The sequence below is a fragment of the Lontra canadensis genome, unplaced genomic scaffold (genome assembly GCF_010015895.1).
Source record: "Lontra canadensis isolate GAN:19392208 unplaced genomic scaffold, GSC_riverotter_1.0 scaffold13, whole genome shotgun sequence".
NCBI lineage: Eukaryota > Metazoa > Chordata > Mammalia > Carnivora > Mustelidae > Lontra > Lontra canadensis.
Window position 1 is genome coordinate 23,556,753 of NW_022631007.1, and position 22,277 is coordinate 23,579,029.

Below are 22,277 nucleotides of genomic sequence, written 5' to 3' on the forward strand. Positions count from 1 at the left end.
ATAAATTTCTAGCCGAACGTAATAGGAAAAATAGAAGAGACAAATTACCAATATTGAGAATGAACAAAGTAACTTTATTATGGCCTCTACAGATATTTAAAAGGTTATAAAATAACACTGTTAACATTATGACAAGAAACTTGACAATTTTGGTAAAGTAGACTACTTTCTGAAAAGACACAAACTATCAATGTTTGCAAGAAAAAGAATATATCAAGCAAATACCCCAATATCTAGTAAGGAAACGGAATCTGTAGTTTAAAAAAAAAAAATACTTTTTACAAAGGAAACTCTATTGTCAGATGACTTCACTTGTGGATTCTACCAAATATTTTGGGCAAAAGAAGAACATTTCTACACAAACTTTTGGAAAGTTGAAGAAGGGATACTACCTCCCAACTCAAACTATGAGGTCAGGATTACTCAAATAGCAAAGCTTGACAGGCATTACAAGAATAAAAACAAAGCAGTAGAGATGATAGTTTTTCAGTACACAGTGCTAGAACATCTGGCTATCCATGTAGACAAAAATATCTTAGATCCATATCTCACGCCATATAAAAATTAATTCAAAATACAAAACCTAAAATTATAAAAGAAAACATAAAAGAAAAACTTCTGACCTCTGAAAAGTAACCCATAAAAGTACAAATTAACAAATTAGAATTCATCAAAATGAAAAATGTTTGCTCTTCAAAGCCACTGTGAAGAGAATGAAGGGGTACGCTTCTGAGAGGAAGAAACTGGCAACAAATAATTTACCTGATAATGGGCTTGTGTCCAGAAACAAACAAACAAACAAATAAAAGCCCTCTCAAAACTCAGTGATAAGAAAAAAAAAAGAATCAACCCAATAAAAATGACTCAAAGATTTGAATAGATACTTCACGAAGGCAGACCAAAAGATGGCAAGTAAGCACATGAGAAAATCCTTAATATTATTAGTTACTGGATAAATGAAATTAAACCCATAGTGAAATCACACTACCCATCTATTAGAATAGCTATGATCAAAAAGGACCGTGTTGGTAAGAATTTGAAAGAACATGCAAAAGAGGTGGGAATGTAAATGATAACAATAACTCTGAAGCATTTTTACTCCTTTTTCTTTTTTTAAAGATTTTATTTATTAATTTGACAGGGAGAGGGAGTGGGAGAGGGAGAAGCAAGCTACCCACTGAGCAGGAAGCCCAATGAGGGGCTCCATCCCAGAACCCTGGGATCATGACCTGAGCAGAAGTCAGATGCTTATAACCAACTGAGCCACCCAGGCACCCGGTTTTATTCAAGATTTCTTTAGCAACTCCTAGGTATTTGCTCAAAGGAAAGAAAATCATATGTCCATACAAAGAGTTGTATATTCATGTTCATAGCAGTTTTATTTGCAATAGCCAAAAGCCAGAAACAATCCAGATTTCCATTAAAAGGTGAATAGATAGGGGCTCCTGGGTGGCTCAGTGGGTTAATTCCTCTGCCTTTGGCTCAGGTCATGATCCCAGGGTCCCAGGATCGAGCCCCACATCAGGCTCTCTGCTCGGCAGGGAACTTGCTTCCTCCTCTCTCTCTGCCTGCCTCTCTGCCTACTTGTGATCTCTGTCAAATAAATAAATAAAATCTTTAAAAAATAAATAAATAAAAGGTGAATAGATAAACTTTGGTATGTCCATACATGGAATACTACTCAGAAAAATAAAGGAACTATTGATAACACTGTATAACATTTTGAATTTTGAAATAATTGCATTGACTCATACTGACGTCAGACAAAATAGTTCACATGCTGTAAGAGTCAGTTCATACAAAATTTTAGTAACTGCAAGCTAATCCTTAAGTGACAAAAAGCAGATAAACTGTCTAGGAATAAGGTTTTGGGAGGGGAGAGAAGAGGCAGGTAGAAGGAGGGGACACATGAAAACAGTTGGGTGTAATGGATATATTCGTTTATCTTGATTGTGATGATGGTGTCAGTTATACAATTTAAATTAGGCAGTTCAATGTATGTTAATTATACTTCAGTAAAGCTGTCAAAATATTTACACACACACACAAACTCACTCTCTCTTTCTCTCTTTCTCTCTGAATGGATCCACCAAGGAGAAAGAAATGAAGAGAAAATGTGTGGATAGTATCTAGTCAACTGTAGACCTGTATACTTTAGATTCTCAGTATATGTTAGCCCAGTTACTTTAAAATACCCTATTGATGGGAGTCTAACAATCTATCTCTCAGGACAGTTGTGTGGATTAAATGAGACATTGAAATTTTTAATAAGCTGTACTGTACTATGGAAATACTAATTTTATTGTTATCATTACCTTAAAAATATAAACTATTTTTTCAATAACCGGTATTTTAATCAGCAGGATGAAATAAATGTTCTTTAAGTGCCCCAATTTTCTTTTTCTTCCAAATCACAATGAAAACAGTGGTATATTTATCTGAAGGATATAACCAAGTGAAATGTCTTATGATGTGAAATCCATTTATTTCCAAATTGCACAAGCAATGAAGTGGAAAGAAAATGAGAGCTGACATAATAAATAATGGAAAAATGAAAGGCAAAGGTTCTTACCGAGCAGAAGAGTATGGTAAATGAGGCAAAAATGTTTGTAGACTTTTGGGGGATTATAGTATGCAGGTTCTTGCCAGTATATAAAGAAAGTAAAGAACTGGGGTGCCTGGGTGGCTCAGTAGGTTAAGCCTCTGCCTTCAGCCCCGCATCAGGCTCTCTGCTCAGCAGGGAGCCTGCTTCCCCCTCTCTCTCTGCCTGCCTCTCTGCCTACTTGTGATCTCTCTCTCTCTGTCAAATACATAAATAAATCTTAAAAAAAAAAAAAAGTAAAGAACTATCTAGAAATGCCCATACAATTCAAATATTGACAAGCAAAAATATCAGTTATAATAATTTCTTAGGCAGAAATAAATTTAGACCCTGAGATCATGACCAAAGCTGAAGGCAAAGGCTTAACCCACTGAGCCACCTAGGCACCCATATTCTCACATTCTAAATCTTTAGGATCACAAATATCCTAATGCTTTTGGGGACGTAAAGCTTTCTTTTTCAAGGGTTAAGAAATCATCATTCTCTCAGAACAATATTTGGTTGATTGATTTATTCAGCCAATAATTAACATGTACCTGCTATGTACTAACCAATGTACTGGCTACTAGAGGTAGAGATGTAGAAATGAACAAAACAGGCTGCCAGGTCACGCTCTTGAGGAGTTTATTTGTTGATGAGGCTTTACATTTAATAGCACTTTACAGAATTCTTTTATACATGTGATTATAATGCATCTCAACATGGGTTAAAATATGAGGAACTTTTTCCCCAGTTAGTTTTATCTTTAATGCCTTTGATAATGTCTGTATTATACTTCAGATTACCTCTCTATAATAGCCAGGTATCAATCTAACCTCATTTTACCCATCAATCAATATAATAGATACATACTTAGACCTGCATTAGACACTGTGGGTGGTATATATGAGATGTAGCTCTTCCTCTGTCTTTGAAAGTCCAGTATGGTCTAGGTGTTCTCTGAAAGTACAGATACAAAGTGCATCAAGTTCAAAAGAAGGAAAGATTTCTGTGATCTAGGACAGTCTGGGAAGAAATTATAAATTAAAAAAATCTAAGGATCTTGTCGTGTAGACAGCAGGGCAGGAGAGGAATAGGGTCTAGAAAACAGCAAGCTCTCAGATGTATACTCCTGTGGTGCTGCTTTGTGCTTTCAGCCACACTTAAGTTTAGGCTAAAGTATCTGGTCTCCCCACCTTATGTTTTCCCTCTTGAAAATTACATGAAGAACATGTAACTAACTCATTAAATACGTATTTTGCAGAACTAGGATTCAAGTGACAGAATTAATAAAGTATTTATTAAAAATGATGAAATGAACCAATTATTTTTACATACCTATATCTGATCCCTTAAAGATTTCTAGGACAGAATTCCCAAACTCTTGTTTCTATATATGTGCATTCAGTTGGGAAACCTAATGCTTTTACTAGCCAAAATTAATGCATTCAAAATTGAATTCATGCACTTTTATTAAAGAGCTAAATTTAAATCTCTATGGTAACCACTGCAATAAATGTGCAACATCTTAAGCTATGATTATACTGTCACACTTAGTGATATCTATCTTAAGTACATGACTACCAATCGTTTTACTGTTGTTCTAGTCAACCAGAAATGTAGTTAAAAAAGGAAACCAATTATGACATTTATTTAAATAAGGCTGACTGATTTCAGCAATAACATTCTAGATACTAGGAAGGATTTTTTTGAAGGTGTGAAATAATGTGGAGGGAGGACTTTGATCCAACTGTTCACACTTTGAGTATTAAGTACCAGTAAAACTGAGTTTTTAAGTATCATTTAAAAGGTAGTAGTAGATCTTTTTTTTTTTTAATTTCATTAAGTTTTTTATTTAAATTTATTTGGTAGTTATAGGCTTCTAATGTGTAATTTTTAAATTACCCTTTAAAAATAAATCCAAATGAACAATCTTTCTCTGTCTGCAAAAATTCAAACTTGATGAGTTAAAAGTCCTTAAGATCCTTTATAATCAAACTGCTCACTGGTTTACAGTGCAAATAGGATAAAATTGAAATAAAATTTTGGTGTAGAATTATTAGCACTTCTTGAATGCTAAAATAGTTTCTGCATTAACTGTTTCAATTATGAGAGGTTTGACTATATTTTTCTACTCATCCCATTACTTCACAATCCTATAATATGCAATTCTAATTTTTTGGTTTTGTTCTCTAAGAGATCAGCCAAATTCTTTGTGTTTATATTTAAATCCTGCCCATCTAATTTTATAGTCTATAACTTTTAATTGGCCAAACAAAGCTAATGGGGTTTGAGCAATTACAATACCTTCTATAACTTTTGAATTAACATGAGAAGATTTAAATGAATTTTTCCCCACACAAATTCCGTAATAATGTAACTGGATAGTGATTAGGACTGATGTAAGATTCGCTCCTTGATCGTTTCTCTGACCCTGCGTGAGAAAACCCCAGAAAGTACAAATTTTCTTTTTACAGTTGGAGAACAGAAGGAAACTCTTGGCTCTTTAAGGTCATGGAAAGTTAAAGATGTACCTGAAGAAGCTGGAAATGTGTTGCAGTGTCGAGGTAAAGTATAGGGAAAGTGACAGATTTGAGAGTTAGCATTACAGAATTTATAATTAAATGAGTGTGTGAGTATCGATGAGTTTGCCAAGAAAGAAAATAGGGAGAGCAGAATAGCAAGGCATGTCCTTAGGTGGCACCTACATTTAGGGGTGGGAGAAAAAAAGAGAAACTGAATGCTAAGTCAAGGCTGTCAGAGCAGAACAAATATATATCACAAAAACTTAGAAAGTTATGGTGATTGTCAACAGTGTCAAATGCTGCAAAGAAGCGAGAAAGAATAATGAGAGCCCGTCAAAAGCTTTATGAGCAGTTGCAGATCATAGAATCAAGATACTAGAATATAAGTTGTGAAGAAAATTGAATTGCGAAAATATGCAGAGAAAAGAGAAACTTTAAGAAGTTTCCCAGTAAGTAGGAAAGAAAACACATAGTAACTTGAAGGATAAATATGACAAAACTGATTATTTTATATTTGTTGTTCTTTTATTTTGTCATAGGGAATAAGATAAAATATAAGCTGATAGGAAGTATTATTAGAAAAAGTAGGTGATATTGAAGAAGAAAGAGGAAGGCACAATTGAGATAAATACTTACAGGTGCTGAAAAAATATTATAGATACTAAAGGACATCTATGCAACAGTTTGTAGTTTGTACCAGTTTTATGTTCATCATGTTTTCCTGTGCCCTTACCAGAATAATGTGGGTGAGTTGTCATTACTGTCTAATTCTCTAAATAATGGTTTTGAGTTTCAAAGAAACAAAGTCATGCGGCTAGAAATTGGCAGGGCTGAACATTAACCCCATGCCCTCTGCTCCTAGTTTAGTCCTCCTCTATTCTGAGTTCAACATCTCAAGGGCAGGGTTTATTTATTTATTTTTTTTTTTTTTAAGATTTTATTTATCAGATAGAGATCACAAGTAGGCAGAGAGGCAGGCAGAGAGAGAGGGGGAAGCAGGCTTGCCACTGAGCAGAGGGCCCAACACGGGGCTCGATCCCAGGACCCTGAGATCATGACCTGAGCCGAAAGCAGAGGCTTTAACCCACTGAGCCACCCAGGCACCCCCGGCAGGGTTTAATTTTGAAGAGAAAAGTTGCCTCGTTTTCCTAAAGAAGAAACTAAGGCAGTATGAGATGTGTCAAGGTGGAAATGCATAGAAAGTTAGGTCAGCTGTTCTTAAATTCAAAAAAAGTAGAAAGGCAAAAATTCTCCACAGAGACAATGGTCTTGATATTGAGGTTTGTTAAGAGGAGCAAGATTTGGATAAACACATCTTCTTTAGCAAGCATTATAATGAGCACTGATGTTCTCTATTAAAAAACCTTTAAATGTCACAAGAATGACATCTTGTAATTCTAGTAAAGAAAGACTGGAAACCTACATTTATTGTGCTTTAACATTGTATCTGGTCAAATAAACTTTGCCAAACAGCACTGTCCTTGTTTGTGAGTAAGTGAGCAAAATATCAAGCTAATGTGGCGATTTTTGTGGTTACTTCTTCACTCCTCTTTTAAAGTATGAGATAGCCAACATTGACTACTACCAATTTATTTTTAAAAGACCGAAAGCTGTTAATGTAGAATATTATCTTCCTTCATAGTGGGTCTTATGGATATTTGTAATGAGTGCTGGAGGTGACATCAATATGGATATTTTTATATGTTTCACATTTATCTCACTAAGCATTTTTATGGCCAAAAAAAAAAAAAAAAAGATGCTTGTAAGATGATTTTTGGAAAGGAATCATAGTTTTCCATTGATAGAATTAGAGCTTTATATGGGCTCCTGAGGGTAAGTATTTATCTGAAGCAAAACTTATAGCTTCCTATAAAAATGTCTCAAGTCCTTGACAAGAAACAAAATGTCTCTTGCTAACTTAAACTAGGAAAAGAAAATTCTGTCCATGAAAGGATTACTGTTAGGATAAGTACCTCTTAAAACAGTTCTTTTCTTGTAGGCATGAGAGACTACTCTTCAACTGTCAGATGCAAATTGATGACTGATCTTTAATATGTCCTGTACTAGCAGTCACAACTAGATGGGCTGTGAGCTACTTGAAGACAGAGAGCCATGCTTTTTTATTCTTCCTCTATGCCCCAGAGTCCAGCATGGTGCTTGACACCAATATAATGTCTAGTATATATTTGCCGAATGGACACCAGCCAAGGCCTGAAGAAAAATGCTTGAGAGGGGAGAGCTTATTTCTTCCTCTCAGATTTGTCCCAGGGCCTTACATTTGAAAAGCATTTGACCACTTTTCAATTTATATAGGAAATTTCATTTAAACTAAAATGCCGTGGCCACAGTCAGGTGAGATGGACAGTTTTTATATGGGAGATTGAGTAACTGGAGGATAACTCTTTCTGAGGTACCGAGTTTTCTTCCCTCACCCCATCCAAGTTCTTTTTAAATATCTCTGGCATCTGCAAGAGAGCAGGAGATGTTGTCGCACACTGCAGCTGGGTACCCAGGTGGTCTGCTGATATTCAAAGAGGACTGTTCTGGCATGAATTCTAGTGCAGCATCACACAGCTGTCACGAGCTGCTCTGTGGCTAGAAGCGGCAGATGTTACTGTTATCTTACAGGCAATCAGATCATCAGACATGGGAGGACACCAATGTAAAATGCAAAATATCTGACCCAAATATCATTTAATAAATCACAGACCCTTTCCATCCAGTTCTCAAAAATCTCACCTACATACAATTTTTTTTCACATTCAAGATTTATTCATAGGATTAATTGTACAATGAGGACAGCACACTTCCAATAATTCTACTTTTGTCTTGGTTAATATTCCCCTAGAATGCACTGAGAATACTTCCAAAACCTCTAGAATTTATCACACTTTAAAATTATTAATAATTGAAAAATGAAAAAGTGTGACTGCCTCACATATTATTTCTCTGGCTCTTTTTTGTATGACTTATCTGCTTGCACCAGTCTATGCTAATATAAAAAGCAATATTTTTTGTAAATATGAAAAGCTAGACGCTAATTTTCTTAAGCGGAACCACGTTATATTACGTAGCATTTGCAATATCCGGTAGGCTGCTTTATGTTCTTCATTTCTTGCCTGCTCTACTCATACATGTCATTAGGCAGAAGATGGAAGATTTGCCATAACACAGTCAGGATCTAAAGGAGAATTGGGAATTTCTTCAATATCAGCAGTCCTGATAAGATGTGGAATAATGACAAGTAACAATTCTCCTGATACCAAGAAATACAGTAGTTATAATGTGTGGTAATTCTGAAGGTCAGAAAGCTCCAAGGCAAAGAAAGTCATTGAGAGGCAAAAAGTAATAGATAGTAGAATGTACATTATAAAATGTTGACATATATATATATATATATATATATATATTTATATTTAATATCTCCACTATATACTTTAACTGCTGGGAATGATGGGGATGGGTGTTTGAATTTGAGGACAGTGGAAAGGACAGTTAGATCATGTCTGTCACTACTCCCACCACACCATACCTCTGATACCCACTGGTTCATATGCAAACCGTCTCAGTTCCATTTTAAAACAGTTCCCACTTCAAACCACACTCAGGATAAGCACACCTTTCTATTCTTCTCTATTTTCTTTTTCTCTGCCTTCCTTGTACTCTTGTCGCCCTCCCTCCTACCCCTAATTCCCAAGAGTCATTTTCTAAATCTTTGGCAAAGCAAAAAGGTAAAGCTGGGTTGGGAGACATCCCTTAAAGAAATTTATTTTAGAATTAATATGTTAGGTCCCATAGAAAATGAGTAGGTATAAAAGGGTTCGTTTCAAACTCAGGGGTTTCGGAAAATTCATTTCCAAGTTGAAAAGAGATCACAGATTCAAGATGCCCAAGAATGAAAGTACTTAGTATCTGATAACTGGATATTTCAGTAGCAAATTGATGGGATATATGAGATAGTATAAGTTTGACTCAGAATTGTCTATATTTCATGCCAGTATGAAAATAAAATCTTCAAATTACTTTATTATATAGTGATTTCCTGAAAAATTCTCATTATCTGAGAGAACAGCAGTACTTTTGTGATTTCTCTTGTTTTTATAACAATTACGACCTTTCTAAAATAGGTAACTCCCAGATCTGAGGGAGAAGAAACCACATTGATGGCCTCATAAGTTTTACAGTGTTCTCTCTTTCATACTTGCTCATGTTCAGAGAATAACATCTACACAGCATGTACTTCTAATACAGCTAAAGTCAAGTCAGCTTGCCTAAGTAGGAAAATGTTGATTAAATTTTGGAGAGATGTATTATTCCTATCTAAAAGTCTGATATTTAGGGGCGCCTGGGTGGCTCAGTCAGTTAAACATCCACCTTCAATTCAGGGCATGATCCCAGGGTCCTGGGATCAAGCCCTGCATCAGGCTCCCTGCTCAGTAGGGAGCCTGCTTCTCCCTCTCCCTCTCTCTATGCTCGTTTTCTCTCTCTCTTTCAGATAAATAAATAAAATCCTTAAAATAAAAAGAAAAATATGATATCTAAAAGTGGTCATATGCTCCATGTAAAGAGATCAGTCTGAATCCTAGAAATCTGGAAGAAAATTTAGCCATTATCAAGTTCAGTTCTTTTTCTTTTACATATAAATTTTCTGAGGACTCTCAAGATTAAGTGACTTATTCCAAATTCTACAATCAGTTTGTTTTGATTTCAAGTCAATAGTACAGTTTTCTTATTTCAAATCTGGTACCCTTTCTTTTTTATCCAAACAATAATTTTTGTTTTAAGCATTAAATTACCAAGTACTGGATACTTGGGCAGGTTAGCTCTGTGATTTCTTGCAACTCAGGAACACACTTAAAGGCCACAGCAGCTTGATTTACAAGAGTCTTTATCTTGAGATGTTATGATACCAAATATGACCCCAGCTCTAGAGCCCCCTTCCAGACCACATGGGTCTCCCCAATTACATTGTGAAGTGAAAATGAATCAAGAGTCAAACCAACCAATTAAAGAAGACATCACCCCAATCAAAACAACTGTGAGGAATAACTGACAAATTTTATGTCAAGAATGAATAGAAAATGCCTACTGGACCCCTGGTACCCACCCCTTTTAAATAATGACATCTAGGTCTCTTGTGTTTGTGCCAACCCATTAAGGATCATAGTGCCTTCAGGATCTCAATGAAGTCTCTTTTAGACTTTGTTTCAGTTATTAAAATTAAAGAATTTGTCATCAGTCTGTTTGAATATGTATAAACAAGGTGGAGAGTGGAAGTGCTGAGAGGGGTTATTACAAACAAACAATAAATAGAATGAAATATTGTGAAAATTGAATCATCATTTTCTTGTTTCAGTTTTCCCTTTGCCAGAACTGAAAAAAAAATCACCTCTGTTTCTAATTCCATCTTATAATAGACACATTTCCTGTATGCTGTGTAATTTTCCAGATTTCTCTGAATCAATATTAATAATAGATTAATAAGCCAGTCAATACTGAGCACCAGTAGCAGATATACATTTTTTAAACCTTGCAAACCCTGATTAAATGGTATATTTAAGTTCTGATTTTTTTCACCAGATGCGAATTATGTTTTGTAAAGTTTTGTAAAGTTTTGTAAAGTAAAACATGGGATGATGAAATTCAATTTTACAAAGTAAATTTTAATTTCATGTGATGATGAAATTCAGTTCATAAAGTGAAACGTGTGATGCTCTTCTCAAAGAGATAATAATGTGACTGTGGAGATCAGATTAATATATGTAACTACACATGCACATATATATGTGTGTGTGTATATATATGCATGTGTACACACACACACACACACACACACACACAAGAACATCTTACAAGATGACTATATAGAATTGAGAGCTTCAAGGGAAAAGGTGGTTAAGTAATAACTGCTATGAGGCAGTAGAAACAGATCCACGAAAGCTGGCAGACTTGAGGACTGTTTACCAGAAGAAAATGGTATGTTGGGCCTAATAGGGAAAACATAGATAAGGGAAAACACGGACAGTAATTCTTAATTCTCACTCCCCAAATTATATCAAGTTACTAGATTCCTCTGTTTCCATTCCCATAAATCTGGTCCAGGTCATTATCATCACTTTCCTCGATTATTGTGATAACCTCTTTAATGAATCTATCCTATTTTCTCCATTTTGATCCATCTTTCCCATAAAGGCAAAGTATCTTTAGGAGCGCTGATCAACCTCAATCCTCACAAGAAACTTCTGAGGTCATTTCTGCTAGTCTCATGTTACTGCCTGAAACCCGAAGTACAGAAAGATGAAGTCACCAAGTTCACCCTGCTAGGAAGTGGCGGAGCTAGGATACAATCTATACTCCATAACCATGGTGCTCCATGACCTCCACGGTAGATTGCTGTTGTTGTCGTTAAGGCCATATGAAACAGTGACTTTGTGCCAGAGATGGTATGTGTGTGGGCTGGCCCTGGAGGATAAAGATTAGTATAAAAACAAGCAGCTGTGTGAATTTGGCACAACAGCTGTACAATTAGAAACAGTAGCACTAGAACTGAGATTGCAGGGCTAGAGCTTATGAAGTTTATGAACCTTAATTAAAATGTCACTGATGTAGGTGCCAAAAAACATGAAAAGAATAATGTATGTTAGTTAATTGTCTTCTAGCTGGGGGAAGAAAATCAAGTAGATAATCAAATGAGCAATGGGCATTTTACATTTTGATTAATAACCTTCTCCATCATCAAAAGACTCTCATAAAAATATCTGGGAAAGAAAACAAGTAACTGGCTAGCTTCAATCCTCTGTGGATAAAAGGACAGTTTGCATTTCATACATGGTCAAATTTACTTGAGAGAGATACAATAGACAAATATTAATCTGTCGGAAGCCTGGAAAATAACAGTCAGATATGCTCTGTGATGCAAAGTAATTCGGACATCACATGCTCTTGTGAATGAGACATCATGTTTTATTCAGTTTATACTGTTTGTTCAGACACTGTAAAATAATTTCAGAGAATGAATTGTAGTGCTCTAATTGGAAACTAATTGGCTGTTCTTTTAAACTCTGAACTCTGTACCTAAACCCCTGGAAGTTAATACTGCAATTCCAATAAGAGGCAAAACTTACAAGTTTAAATAAAACACTTTTTTAAGAAGCAACAATAAGCTGATTCACTACAGATGCTGGTTTCCCTCAACAACAATAAAAGTTAAGTAATATACAGATAACCTTTTACACCTTGCCCTATGAAGGAAGAGTCAGGCACAAAGCTTGATATGTGCTATCTTATTAGGGTCTTAGGAAGTAGTTGTTATATCCTTATTTTTCAGAGGGAAAATGGATGCCTTGAAGACTTAAATAAGTTTTGCACAGATAGTGATAGAACTAGAAAAACTCTGCTTGCTTATTTGTAAGCCCAGGTTCTTAATGTCTGTATCATATTCTTCTTCTTTTATTTTTTTCTTGCTTCCTTCCATTTTTCTAAAATATTTATTGATATTGAAGATACACTAAGGAAAATTATCATGTAGTTATTGGGGTCTCCACTCAGTTTGAGTTCTTCCCACTATAATATTTAACCATATAGTTTTCTGGGAATTCTTCATGTCTCAATTACTTCACATTACTGAAGTGTCTTCTAAGTACAGAGTAACTATTTGGTCAGCATTTGATCAATTACATATTTTGTTTTCATATTAACTAACTGGGTATTATTATGACCAGATACCAGCCTAATTAACACATAATGTTATGCATTCCTACCTTGATCTCTTCATTTTCAAGCAAATTTTGAGGAGAGGCTTTCCCTCGGTGATGCAGTATGAGTTAACCCACACATTCTGTGAGCAATGATGGCAATGGGAGAACTCATTTATTCCAGGAGTCAGTAGGCTACGTATGGCTCACAAGCAGAGCATGGGCCAGGAGTCACTGAGTCATGGAACAGTTACCTCTACCTATGTTACTGCTCCTAAATATACTTCAGAACTGCTGCCATCTTTGAGAATCAAAGTCAGGGCCAAGTTTGCCTTCTGTCTTGTAAGTCAGCAGCCATTACTGCATTATGCCTGTACATGTGCACACAAAATCTTCTTGAAAGTTAACATGATAATCAAACATCAGCACTTGCATTTACCCTTACTTTTGCCTATTAGGCAGGAAAGAAGAGAGACCACTAGAACTCAATTTTTGAATATTTTCAAAGTAGGAATCCTTCTTTTTGTGTACATATTCGGGACAAAGAACCCATACGCCTCCAAACCAGGCAAGGGCCAAGAAGTGACAGAGTGGAAATAAAGTGCCCTCATTTACCCAACAACAGTGCTAATCCATATTTGCAAAAAGGCAAATTGTGAACTCAGAAGACAGTTGTCAGTCACTGGTTTGTATGCAACAGGGTTTATTGTACAGTCTAAATTTAGAGAAGCATAAACTTAAAATGATTTTTTTTTTCTCCAATCCTTGTATAATGCTCTGAGGAATAGTCCTTTCCAGTCCTGATATCATTTAGGATATACTCAATAGCTTTCTAGCCACTTTTGGTTCTTAAAAATACTAGTAATGTTCCAGTTTAAAGCTTTGGTTTCATAAGCAGTGCATGCCTCATATTCTCCTCTCTCCCCAGGCCCATGCTGACAGAAGCACTTAGAAGAGGGAAGGCAGGGTTTTCCAGGCTCCCACTACCCCAGTGTATGTCAAATAGGAGGCCTACAGAAATGTCAGGTTTCATCTGATTTCATGTTTTATGATGGCCGCCTGCTGTTGGCTTAGTTTGGTTCCACTTTCTACTAGTGGCCTCCATCCATGAGTCTTCTATACACAGTTTCATTGTTTTCTCAGAAGTATTCTCAGCTTTACCTTCTATTGCCTCTGTTATCCAAGGGCCTTCTGCAGAGGGTTTAAATCTTAGCCTATTAGCCTGAATGGTCTCCAGCTGCCATTCTCAATGTTACATCTTCTTTCGATTTGCCATATTGCTAGTCTCACAGCTCATTTTCCCTCATCTCTATTCCATGATCTACAGAGTTTGGGAACTGCTAAAGTCTTATCCTGTTGTCTTCAAAGACTACTCCTTCCCAGGAGTACTACATGACTGGATATACCAATAGGCTACCAACAAGCTGTCCAGTATACCCTAGCCCATCTTAGGGATTCACTAGGACGGAAGTGTTTCCTGTCCTACTAGGATCACGTTTTTCCACAGTCTCACTCTCTACATTCTGCTGTGTTGTGATGGTAACGCCAAGGTAGTTTGTTGATTGTACTGCTCTGCAAGTATCCAACAGGGAGTGAAATGCCAGTCTTTCCTTCACTCATGTAGTTCCCGTATATGAGTCGGGTGAAGGAAGAAAGGAGATGTTTAGTCATGCCTAATCCATAGAAGAGGATAGGGAGCTTTACCACTACTAACAGCACAACAAAAAGAATATCTGAAATTCCCTCTCCAGTGAAACACAATGTGCTCTTTGTTCTGAATCTGGGGCACTTTGCTGAGTGGCCTGGTACAAATACCTGAGTATTTACTAAATTGTGTTTTCAAGAAAGAGATAATATGAATTTGACTAAATGGTTACTTTAGTAATATTAAAAATTAACATTGTGTCATTTAGAAACCTTGTTTGTCATAAGCCGTCAACCATTTCTAATGTTTATCTGTTGTGCTGTGACCTCCAAAGAACTTTGTCAATTCCCAAAGTGTGCGAAATAACAGTGACGTTCCATTTTACTAGACCACTGTGCTTAGTCTGGTACTAAAAATATTTCCTTCATAAATGCTGTTTAAAACCCCTTCAAAATATGTCTGCTTAAATCTCATCATTCTGCCAGGGATGCTTTTCTTTAATATTAATTTTGGTAGCTAATTATGAGTTACTCATTTTTTCATTCAACCAACATGCAGTGACATCTTCTGTGTAAACAAGCCCTGGGCTTGGGGGGTGGGGAGGGAAGGGGGGTATGAACAATGATCAGATAGTTCTGTTGCTCTTTTAGAGTCTCCATTCTAGTTGGGGAAAAAAAGGTGTGCAGCCAAACGAATAGATAAATTACAAATTGTGATAATTAAAGAAGGAAATAAACAGGGTGCTCCTGAAGAAAATTAATTGGAGTGGGACACTTTAAATATGGAAATGAGGGAAGAGCTCTCTGATGCAGCGATGTTTTGGCAGAGATGAAAAGTATGGGAAAGAGGCAGTCAGATGCAGGGCAGACAGAATTGTATTCCGGGTATAGGGAAAGCACTTGTTGAGGCTTTGGTGTGTGAAAGAGTATATGAGTTATTCTAGGAAATGGCAGAGGGCCAATATCCCCAGTGCTTACTGACAGAGGGGGAGAATCATGTAGGGTCTACGAGGCCCTGCTAAAGGATTTTGTTTATATTCCACAGATCAGTAAGAAACCATGGAAGTATTTAAACACAGAAGTAAAATGAAATGATTAAATTTTTAAAAGACCACCGTGCTTTCTCAGCACAAAACAAATTACAGGAGAGCAACAGTGAGCGTAGCAAGACAATTTAGAGTGTATTGCAATTGACCCACAGGAGATGTTGGTGATTAGGACAAGGATGGTGGTGGAGAGGCAGAGAGAGATAGATTTCCAGAGAATTAATTTTACAGCTAGCAAAGCCAGGATTTGTTAACAGATTAAATATAAGTGATGAAAAAAAAATGAAGTCAATAATGACTTCTAGGATGTAGCAAGGGGGAGAGGCTTCTGTTTCTTTCTTTTTTTTGGTTGGTTTTTGGTTTTTGGTTTGGGGGTTTTTTTTTTTTTTTTTTTTTTTGGATTGACCACCAGAATGAGTGGGGCACCATTTATAAATGATGAAAAGGGCTAAAAGGAAGTAAGACCTGGCTGGCTGACAGGGCCAGGATGAATGAGCAGTTCCACTGCAGACATGTTTACTTGGGTGTATCTGAGACATGGCAAGAGGAGATACCAAGCAGATGTTTGGATCCACAAGTGTGGATCCCAGAGGAGAGGTCTGGGCTGAGGTGTCACTGTTGAGGTTGTGAGTGTTCAGATCATGTGCAAAATAGTAAGATGAATAAAACCACCTGGTGAATGAATAAAGGAAGGTAGGAAGGTAGAGGCTAACATTTAAATATAAATTTAGGGTGAAAAACAGAAACAGTGAGGTCCTAGGAGGAAAAGCAAGATAATTCAAGAAAGGAGTCTACTAGATATTCATTAAGGGAAAAATTTGTGTTTTTCACCATGGCAATTTTGGGGGAGCTACAAAAATAAAGAGCATTTCATTATGAGGAAGAGAAACAACATATGTCTGTAAAATTTTATGTTAATTTACAGTGAGGGGAAACAGAGAAATGAGATACTTTGAACCTGGAGAATAGGGCCAAGGGAAGAACTTTTTGTTGTGTTTATAATCTTTTTACTTGTTTTCTATTTTAAAAATCTATTTAGAAGATAGGAGATTTTAGGAGATATTATGTGGAGGTAAAACATAATCTAGTAATGAGCAAAATCATTGATGTTTCTGGAGAAAATCAAAGAACCAGACTAGTGAAGTTCTTAAGCTATGGTCTAGACTGACATACAAGTATAAGATTTACCTTTGATAGGATAAGGGTCAACTTCCTCCATTTTAATGAGGTGGAAGGATGTAAGGATTGCATAATTCCAAGAAGGTTTATAGATTTAATTCTACAAAGATGAAAGAGTTACCAATCAATTAAAAACTCTGATCATTTAAGAATGCTCTATCCTGTCTTTTTAGGGTAATAGTGAATTCCATTCTTTTGTATTTCATTTATATTTTATACTTACATTTTAGTGTTAGGTTGAAACTTCTTTACTATTCACATTATGCTCTTTAAACCATTAGAAAATGAAAAAGAATAGATTGCACAAGTAATGCACAAGCCAATGTTGATGAATATAACTTGTTATTAACCATCTTCCGTCTTCTGATAAAAATGAATGTCTCCTACTGCTACCCAAGCCCAAAGACCACCCTCTTCTAAGATGAAAGTTGCTTGAGAGGTCCGCTGAAGGAAACTTTATCTTTCAAAATGAGCAACTCTCCTTAAAATAAAAACAATGTTAGTTACAATATAAAATCCAATCTTTCCAGCTACATATAGCAATAACTATGGCTCTTGTTTATGGGGATAAACAACCTGTAGTACATACACAATGTGTTACATGTGTGTAATAAACATATATGAGTGTGTGTTATATGTGTGTATATCTACATATATACATGCATATACACATATGCTATTAATATAACCTGTGGCTAAACCATGTAATTTTATAGAAATAAATGTGTTTGGGATGCCTAATAACTAGCCTGAACTCCACAGTAAATCCAGGATACCAGGAAGGATATGACATATGTTTTCTAAGAGTTTGTAGTTTTAAAGGAGAGATAGTGAAGTAAACAATTGCTTACAAGACAGTGTAATCAGTTCTTCATGAAAGGATGTAAAGGATCGTCTGGTTGAGTGCCAGATTCTTGGTTTCAGCTCAGGTCATGGATCCAGGGTTAACAGATCCAGCCCCAAGCTGGGCTCTGCATAGTGGGGAGTCTGCTTGAGGATTCTCTCCCTCTATCCCTGCCCCCACTCATGTGTGCTCAATCTCTCTCTAATAAATAAATAAATCTTAAAAAAATGGATGTTTAAAGTACAAAAGTCACAAAATACTAAACCTCTCCACATAGCTAGTGACTTGAAGACAGATTTTGAAGATGCGTACATGTTGAGCAGATGTAGAGTCCTAGCACATTTTAGTAAGAATGACATATCCAAAGATGTAAGACACAGTGAGTGTAGGAAAGCTGAGAATTAATGGTCATTTAAAATTGCAGATGAATAGAGTGCAATTGGTTTTTCTCCAAATCAAATTTAGTTATTTACCATGGCATCTAACATGTACAAATTCATTAATTCATAGCAGATTTTAGATACTAAATATTTATTAAATAGTGATTAGGTTAACTACTAGAAACTGAAAATTTGGTAGTCTGCTAAAGACACATGAAAAAATAAATGCATCTTACTTCCACAAATGCAATGCTGCAATATTTACATAGATAAAGCTATTCTAAGTTGAATCTTTTGCCAAGCTGAATATACCTGTTGTAAAGTTTGTGTCCATCCAACGTTTGCTTGAACCATATAAAATCTAAGATTTGGCCTTAGTTAGACTTGTCAGACAATATTTTTGCATTATTTGCAATGATTGTGATAGATCGATTGCTCCTTTTCTCAGATTTGGCAATGTGGAGGCTCTCTGGAGATTGTGACTTGCTCCCATGTTGGTCACGTTTTTCGGAAGGCAACTCCCTACACTTTCCCTGGTGGCACTGGTCATGTCATCAACAAGAACAACAGGAGACTGGCAGAAGTTTGGATGGATGAATTTAAAGACTTCTTCTATATCATATCCCCAGGTAAACATGATTTCTTCCTCTGCAGGGGAAGATAAAATTTTAAACATGCTGAATATATGTTTCATTATTGCTGCTCTTCTACTAGCTTAAATAAAGAAGTTATTTATCACCATAATACTACAAAAAATCATGTTTGAGAAAGTTATACTATGAAGTCATTTTTCATCTAGATTGAGAAAGACTACACTTATCTCAAATGCCTAAATACTCTTTTTTTCTTACTTTCTTTCTTGGCACAAGAATTATGCTAGAAAAGTGGAGTAAGCAGTACATAGTGAGATCCAAATTTAGTTAATATATATTAGCTCAATTTAAGAAAAACAGTTTTTTTAAGGAGAAGTAAGCCTGTATTTCCTTGTTTCACAAATAAAGCTGGCTGAGTTGATAAGAAATTTTGTTAATGTTTAAATAGAGATATTTTCTACTGCCTGATGATTTCCTGAAGATATAGGCTGGTAAATTATGGAGATATTAAAGTGTATATTTTTAAAGAATATTAAATGACATAGTAAATTACTCATTAATTGATATATGGAAAAGCATAATATAGGATAATAAAATATTACCCTACTTTAGTTATAGAGAGTAGATATGGAAATAGAAGTAAATGTAGACTATCACTGGGTGATGGGACTGTGATTTCATTATTTTCCTTACACTTTTCTAAATTTTTAAAAATAAAGCATACTACTTATTTTTAAAAATTTAAAAGAATTTAAAAGGAAAATAAATTTTAATAGAGAATTTTTTAAAATTTTAAGAGTTAAAAAGTAATGTGTGAGAAAATTCCATACCTGAGTCCTATGATTATGAATGATCTCATTTTATAATTTTCTAGAATTTTTTCAACAAATTACTTATTAAAAAAACAACTCCTGAGACATTACATTGTTTTTTAAGGAACTAAGATATGACATTGTGAGAAGCTACAAACAAGGAGAAGACACAAGAGTCTTCAACATCTCAAAGTTTAGACAAAGAGACCTAAGGATAAATTAATACAATGGGAATACAACTGTACTGATGAAATAATTTTTCAAGTTCTGTTTTGATAGTTTATGTTTACACCATGTGGGCATCAGTGACATTATTATGTAACCCCAAGAACAACAATAAAAATTCATGCTCACCTCCTCATTTTTACATTAAAATATATTGCATGGTTTGGAAAAACCAGTTTGGGTTCTGATTGACATGCTCTGATTTCTGCAAGTATATATGAGGCTGTGAAAACTCTTCTTTTATAGATAAAGAGGCAATAAGTAGTATGAACTTTCTTATTAAGATTCAGTATTACTATAGAAAAGAAAAATGAGGGCAATGCATGTATAAACGTGTGATTAGGCGAAGGATTTTTTTCACACATTTTCAAGCTTCTTCTTTGTCAAGAAGCTATTGTCAGAAACACTATTTCATGCATAGATGTTTTTTTCTTTATAGTAGAAAGCCAGTCCAGATTCACAGAGTTGAGTTCAGCAAGAACATGTAAAATTCGTAGCAAGGCAGTGACATTTATGTAACCTTTTCATTTTCTTTTGATAATACTTTCTGAATTCAAATCATTACTTGTAGAAACACATAAGCTCAAATATGAAGAAAGGAGTAATGGAAGAAAGAAATGTGTTTTGTGTGTTTATATACAACTTATACCCGGGAATATAAGTAATTGAGAATAATTGCCACCATGTGTATTATTAGCCATTCATGATGAATATTATTTGTAAAAAGTGATGTGTTAGTCTTCTTTTGTATAATTTCCCATTGGATGAAAAAGGCAGATAAATGGTAGAACCATTTCTCAAACTGTAATGAAATGACAGGCTTTAGAGTTTAAAGGGTAAGAAGGAACGCTTGTTGTCTGGAGCTATTGACTTTATGTTGCTCAACAAGGACTGTTTGTATATTCTGGAAAGTGTAGTTTTTGTGTTACAATAAATATCATTTAGAAATTTACTGTTCTTATGAGATGGGCTCATTTAGATCTGGAAAGGTATTTTGGAATGCAGAAAAAGGACATTTGGGGAATATGCTGAAAATATCTGAGAACTTCCTAAGGAACATTACAGTGTCTCAGAAACTGTCAGCATTGCTGGAGATGGGAACCGCCTGCTGTAGTATGGGCAAACTGGAAACACCAAAAACACAAAACAATTAATTGCTTCTCAGTGGAAAAGGGAAAGAAGTAAGCTGGAAACCAGAACTGGCCTTCAAGAATAATTCTAGCCCTGGGCAGCTTTCAGATCATCCAAAAATAGATAAAATGGGTTGTATTGGAAAATCAGGAATCTGTCACTTGTATGGTGTTGAGCCTTTTTTGAGTGAATAACTAAGTCATTACTGATGGTTTCTGATACTCTTATAATCAGAATCATGGGTTTCTTTGCTATCATCTAGAATTGTTTCTATCTAAAAAATTAGATAAAAAATTGTTTCTATCCAAAAAATTGTTTCTATCTAAAAAAATTCTATTTTTCACTGCCTTGAGTAACAGGAAAGTTTGTAAAGAGAGTAGTTGGTGTACAGGGATGGGTAGGGGGTCCATGCATGGACATCTACACTTAGACTTCTATCCTTTGCTATAATATACATAGACACACACAAACACACACATGTATTTATGAAAAATTCTAAAGAGCTTCTGTTGTGTTCTGTTTAATTCTCCAGACCTTCCTTAATAATCTAGCTAAGGAAATGGCTGTGATTCTTTCTAGAAGGACCTCCATGTATCTGTTAATTTGCCCAAGATGTTGGGCATCTTCTGTGAGGAAACTCCCATTTTTTACACCGGGGCTTCTATCACAGAATCTTATTCTTGTATGCAGCTGCTCAAAATGCAGTCTTTAAGTACTGAGCCTTCATGAGTTCAATTCTGACAACTTTGCTTCCTCTCAACATGACCTATACAATACTACTTACCTATTTCATTGTTTGATTTCTGCTTCATCTCTGTCCTGGAAAAAGTAGGTATTCTTTCTCTCTCAAAAAGGTATTCCCTGCTGTTGTGATACCATGGCCAATCCATTACTACTACGTAACACATTGTTTATGTTTATTACGTGTCTCTATATCCAGAGACTTGCAGTTACAGTGCTTAGCAACTTTCCTGTCACTTTGCAGTCCTTGAAAAATAAAAGTGTTAAATAATTAGAAGAATCAGTGAGTGACTAAATGAATGAATGCCTTTGAAAAGGAAGCTGCTTATGTTTCATCTTTTCTGCTGAATTCTCCATGGATGTCTGGTCTGTACCAGGGGATCTCACAAGAATTGTAGCAGATTGGGAGCCTTTCTCCACTTCTCTGATCTAACCCCTGATTGAGGATTCACTGATAAAGAGAGGTGAAAAGGGCTCTTCATGTATCCATGATGTCATTCCTGTGTGTTTGTCCCCCGAAACAAATGTTTCCCTGGCTTACCCGTGTTCTTAGGGTATGATAATTACACCGTAATTAGAGGCCCACACAGTAATACAGTCTTACTTCCCAGGACTAATATAAAATCAAACCGACACGATTTAGGTAGACAACAACATTTTGTACTAGAGCAGCATAATACAAGAGCCCAAAAGCTTAAGATAACTTTTTACACATGTTGATTTTTATTTTTCTCATGACCCCCATTAATTTAAAGTGACAATGGGTTGTATAAATAACTACGTATGTGAAATTACCTTTATCTGATTTTATTTTTTCAAAATATTTACTGTGTCTCCTAATTGTCTGGGCTATGCCCATTAGCCATAGACAACTATTGATCG

General features: G+C 35.5%; 1 protein-coding gene across 2 annotated transcripts in view; it reads left to right on the top strand.

Moving 5' to 3' along the window:
• Positions 1-22,277, top strand: part of GALNT13 (polypeptide N-acetylgalactosaminyltransferase 13) — a 539,666-nt gene that overhangs the window by 368,187 nt on the left and 149,202 nt on the right. For both annotated transcript variants that reach the window (XM_032857833.1, XM_032857834.1), the window contains one exon: positions 18,342-18,522. In XM_032857833.1, coding sequence (XP_032713724.1) covers positions 18,342-18,522 — 181 coding nt within the window. The remainder of the gene's footprint in view (positions 1-18,341; positions 18,523-22,277) is intronic.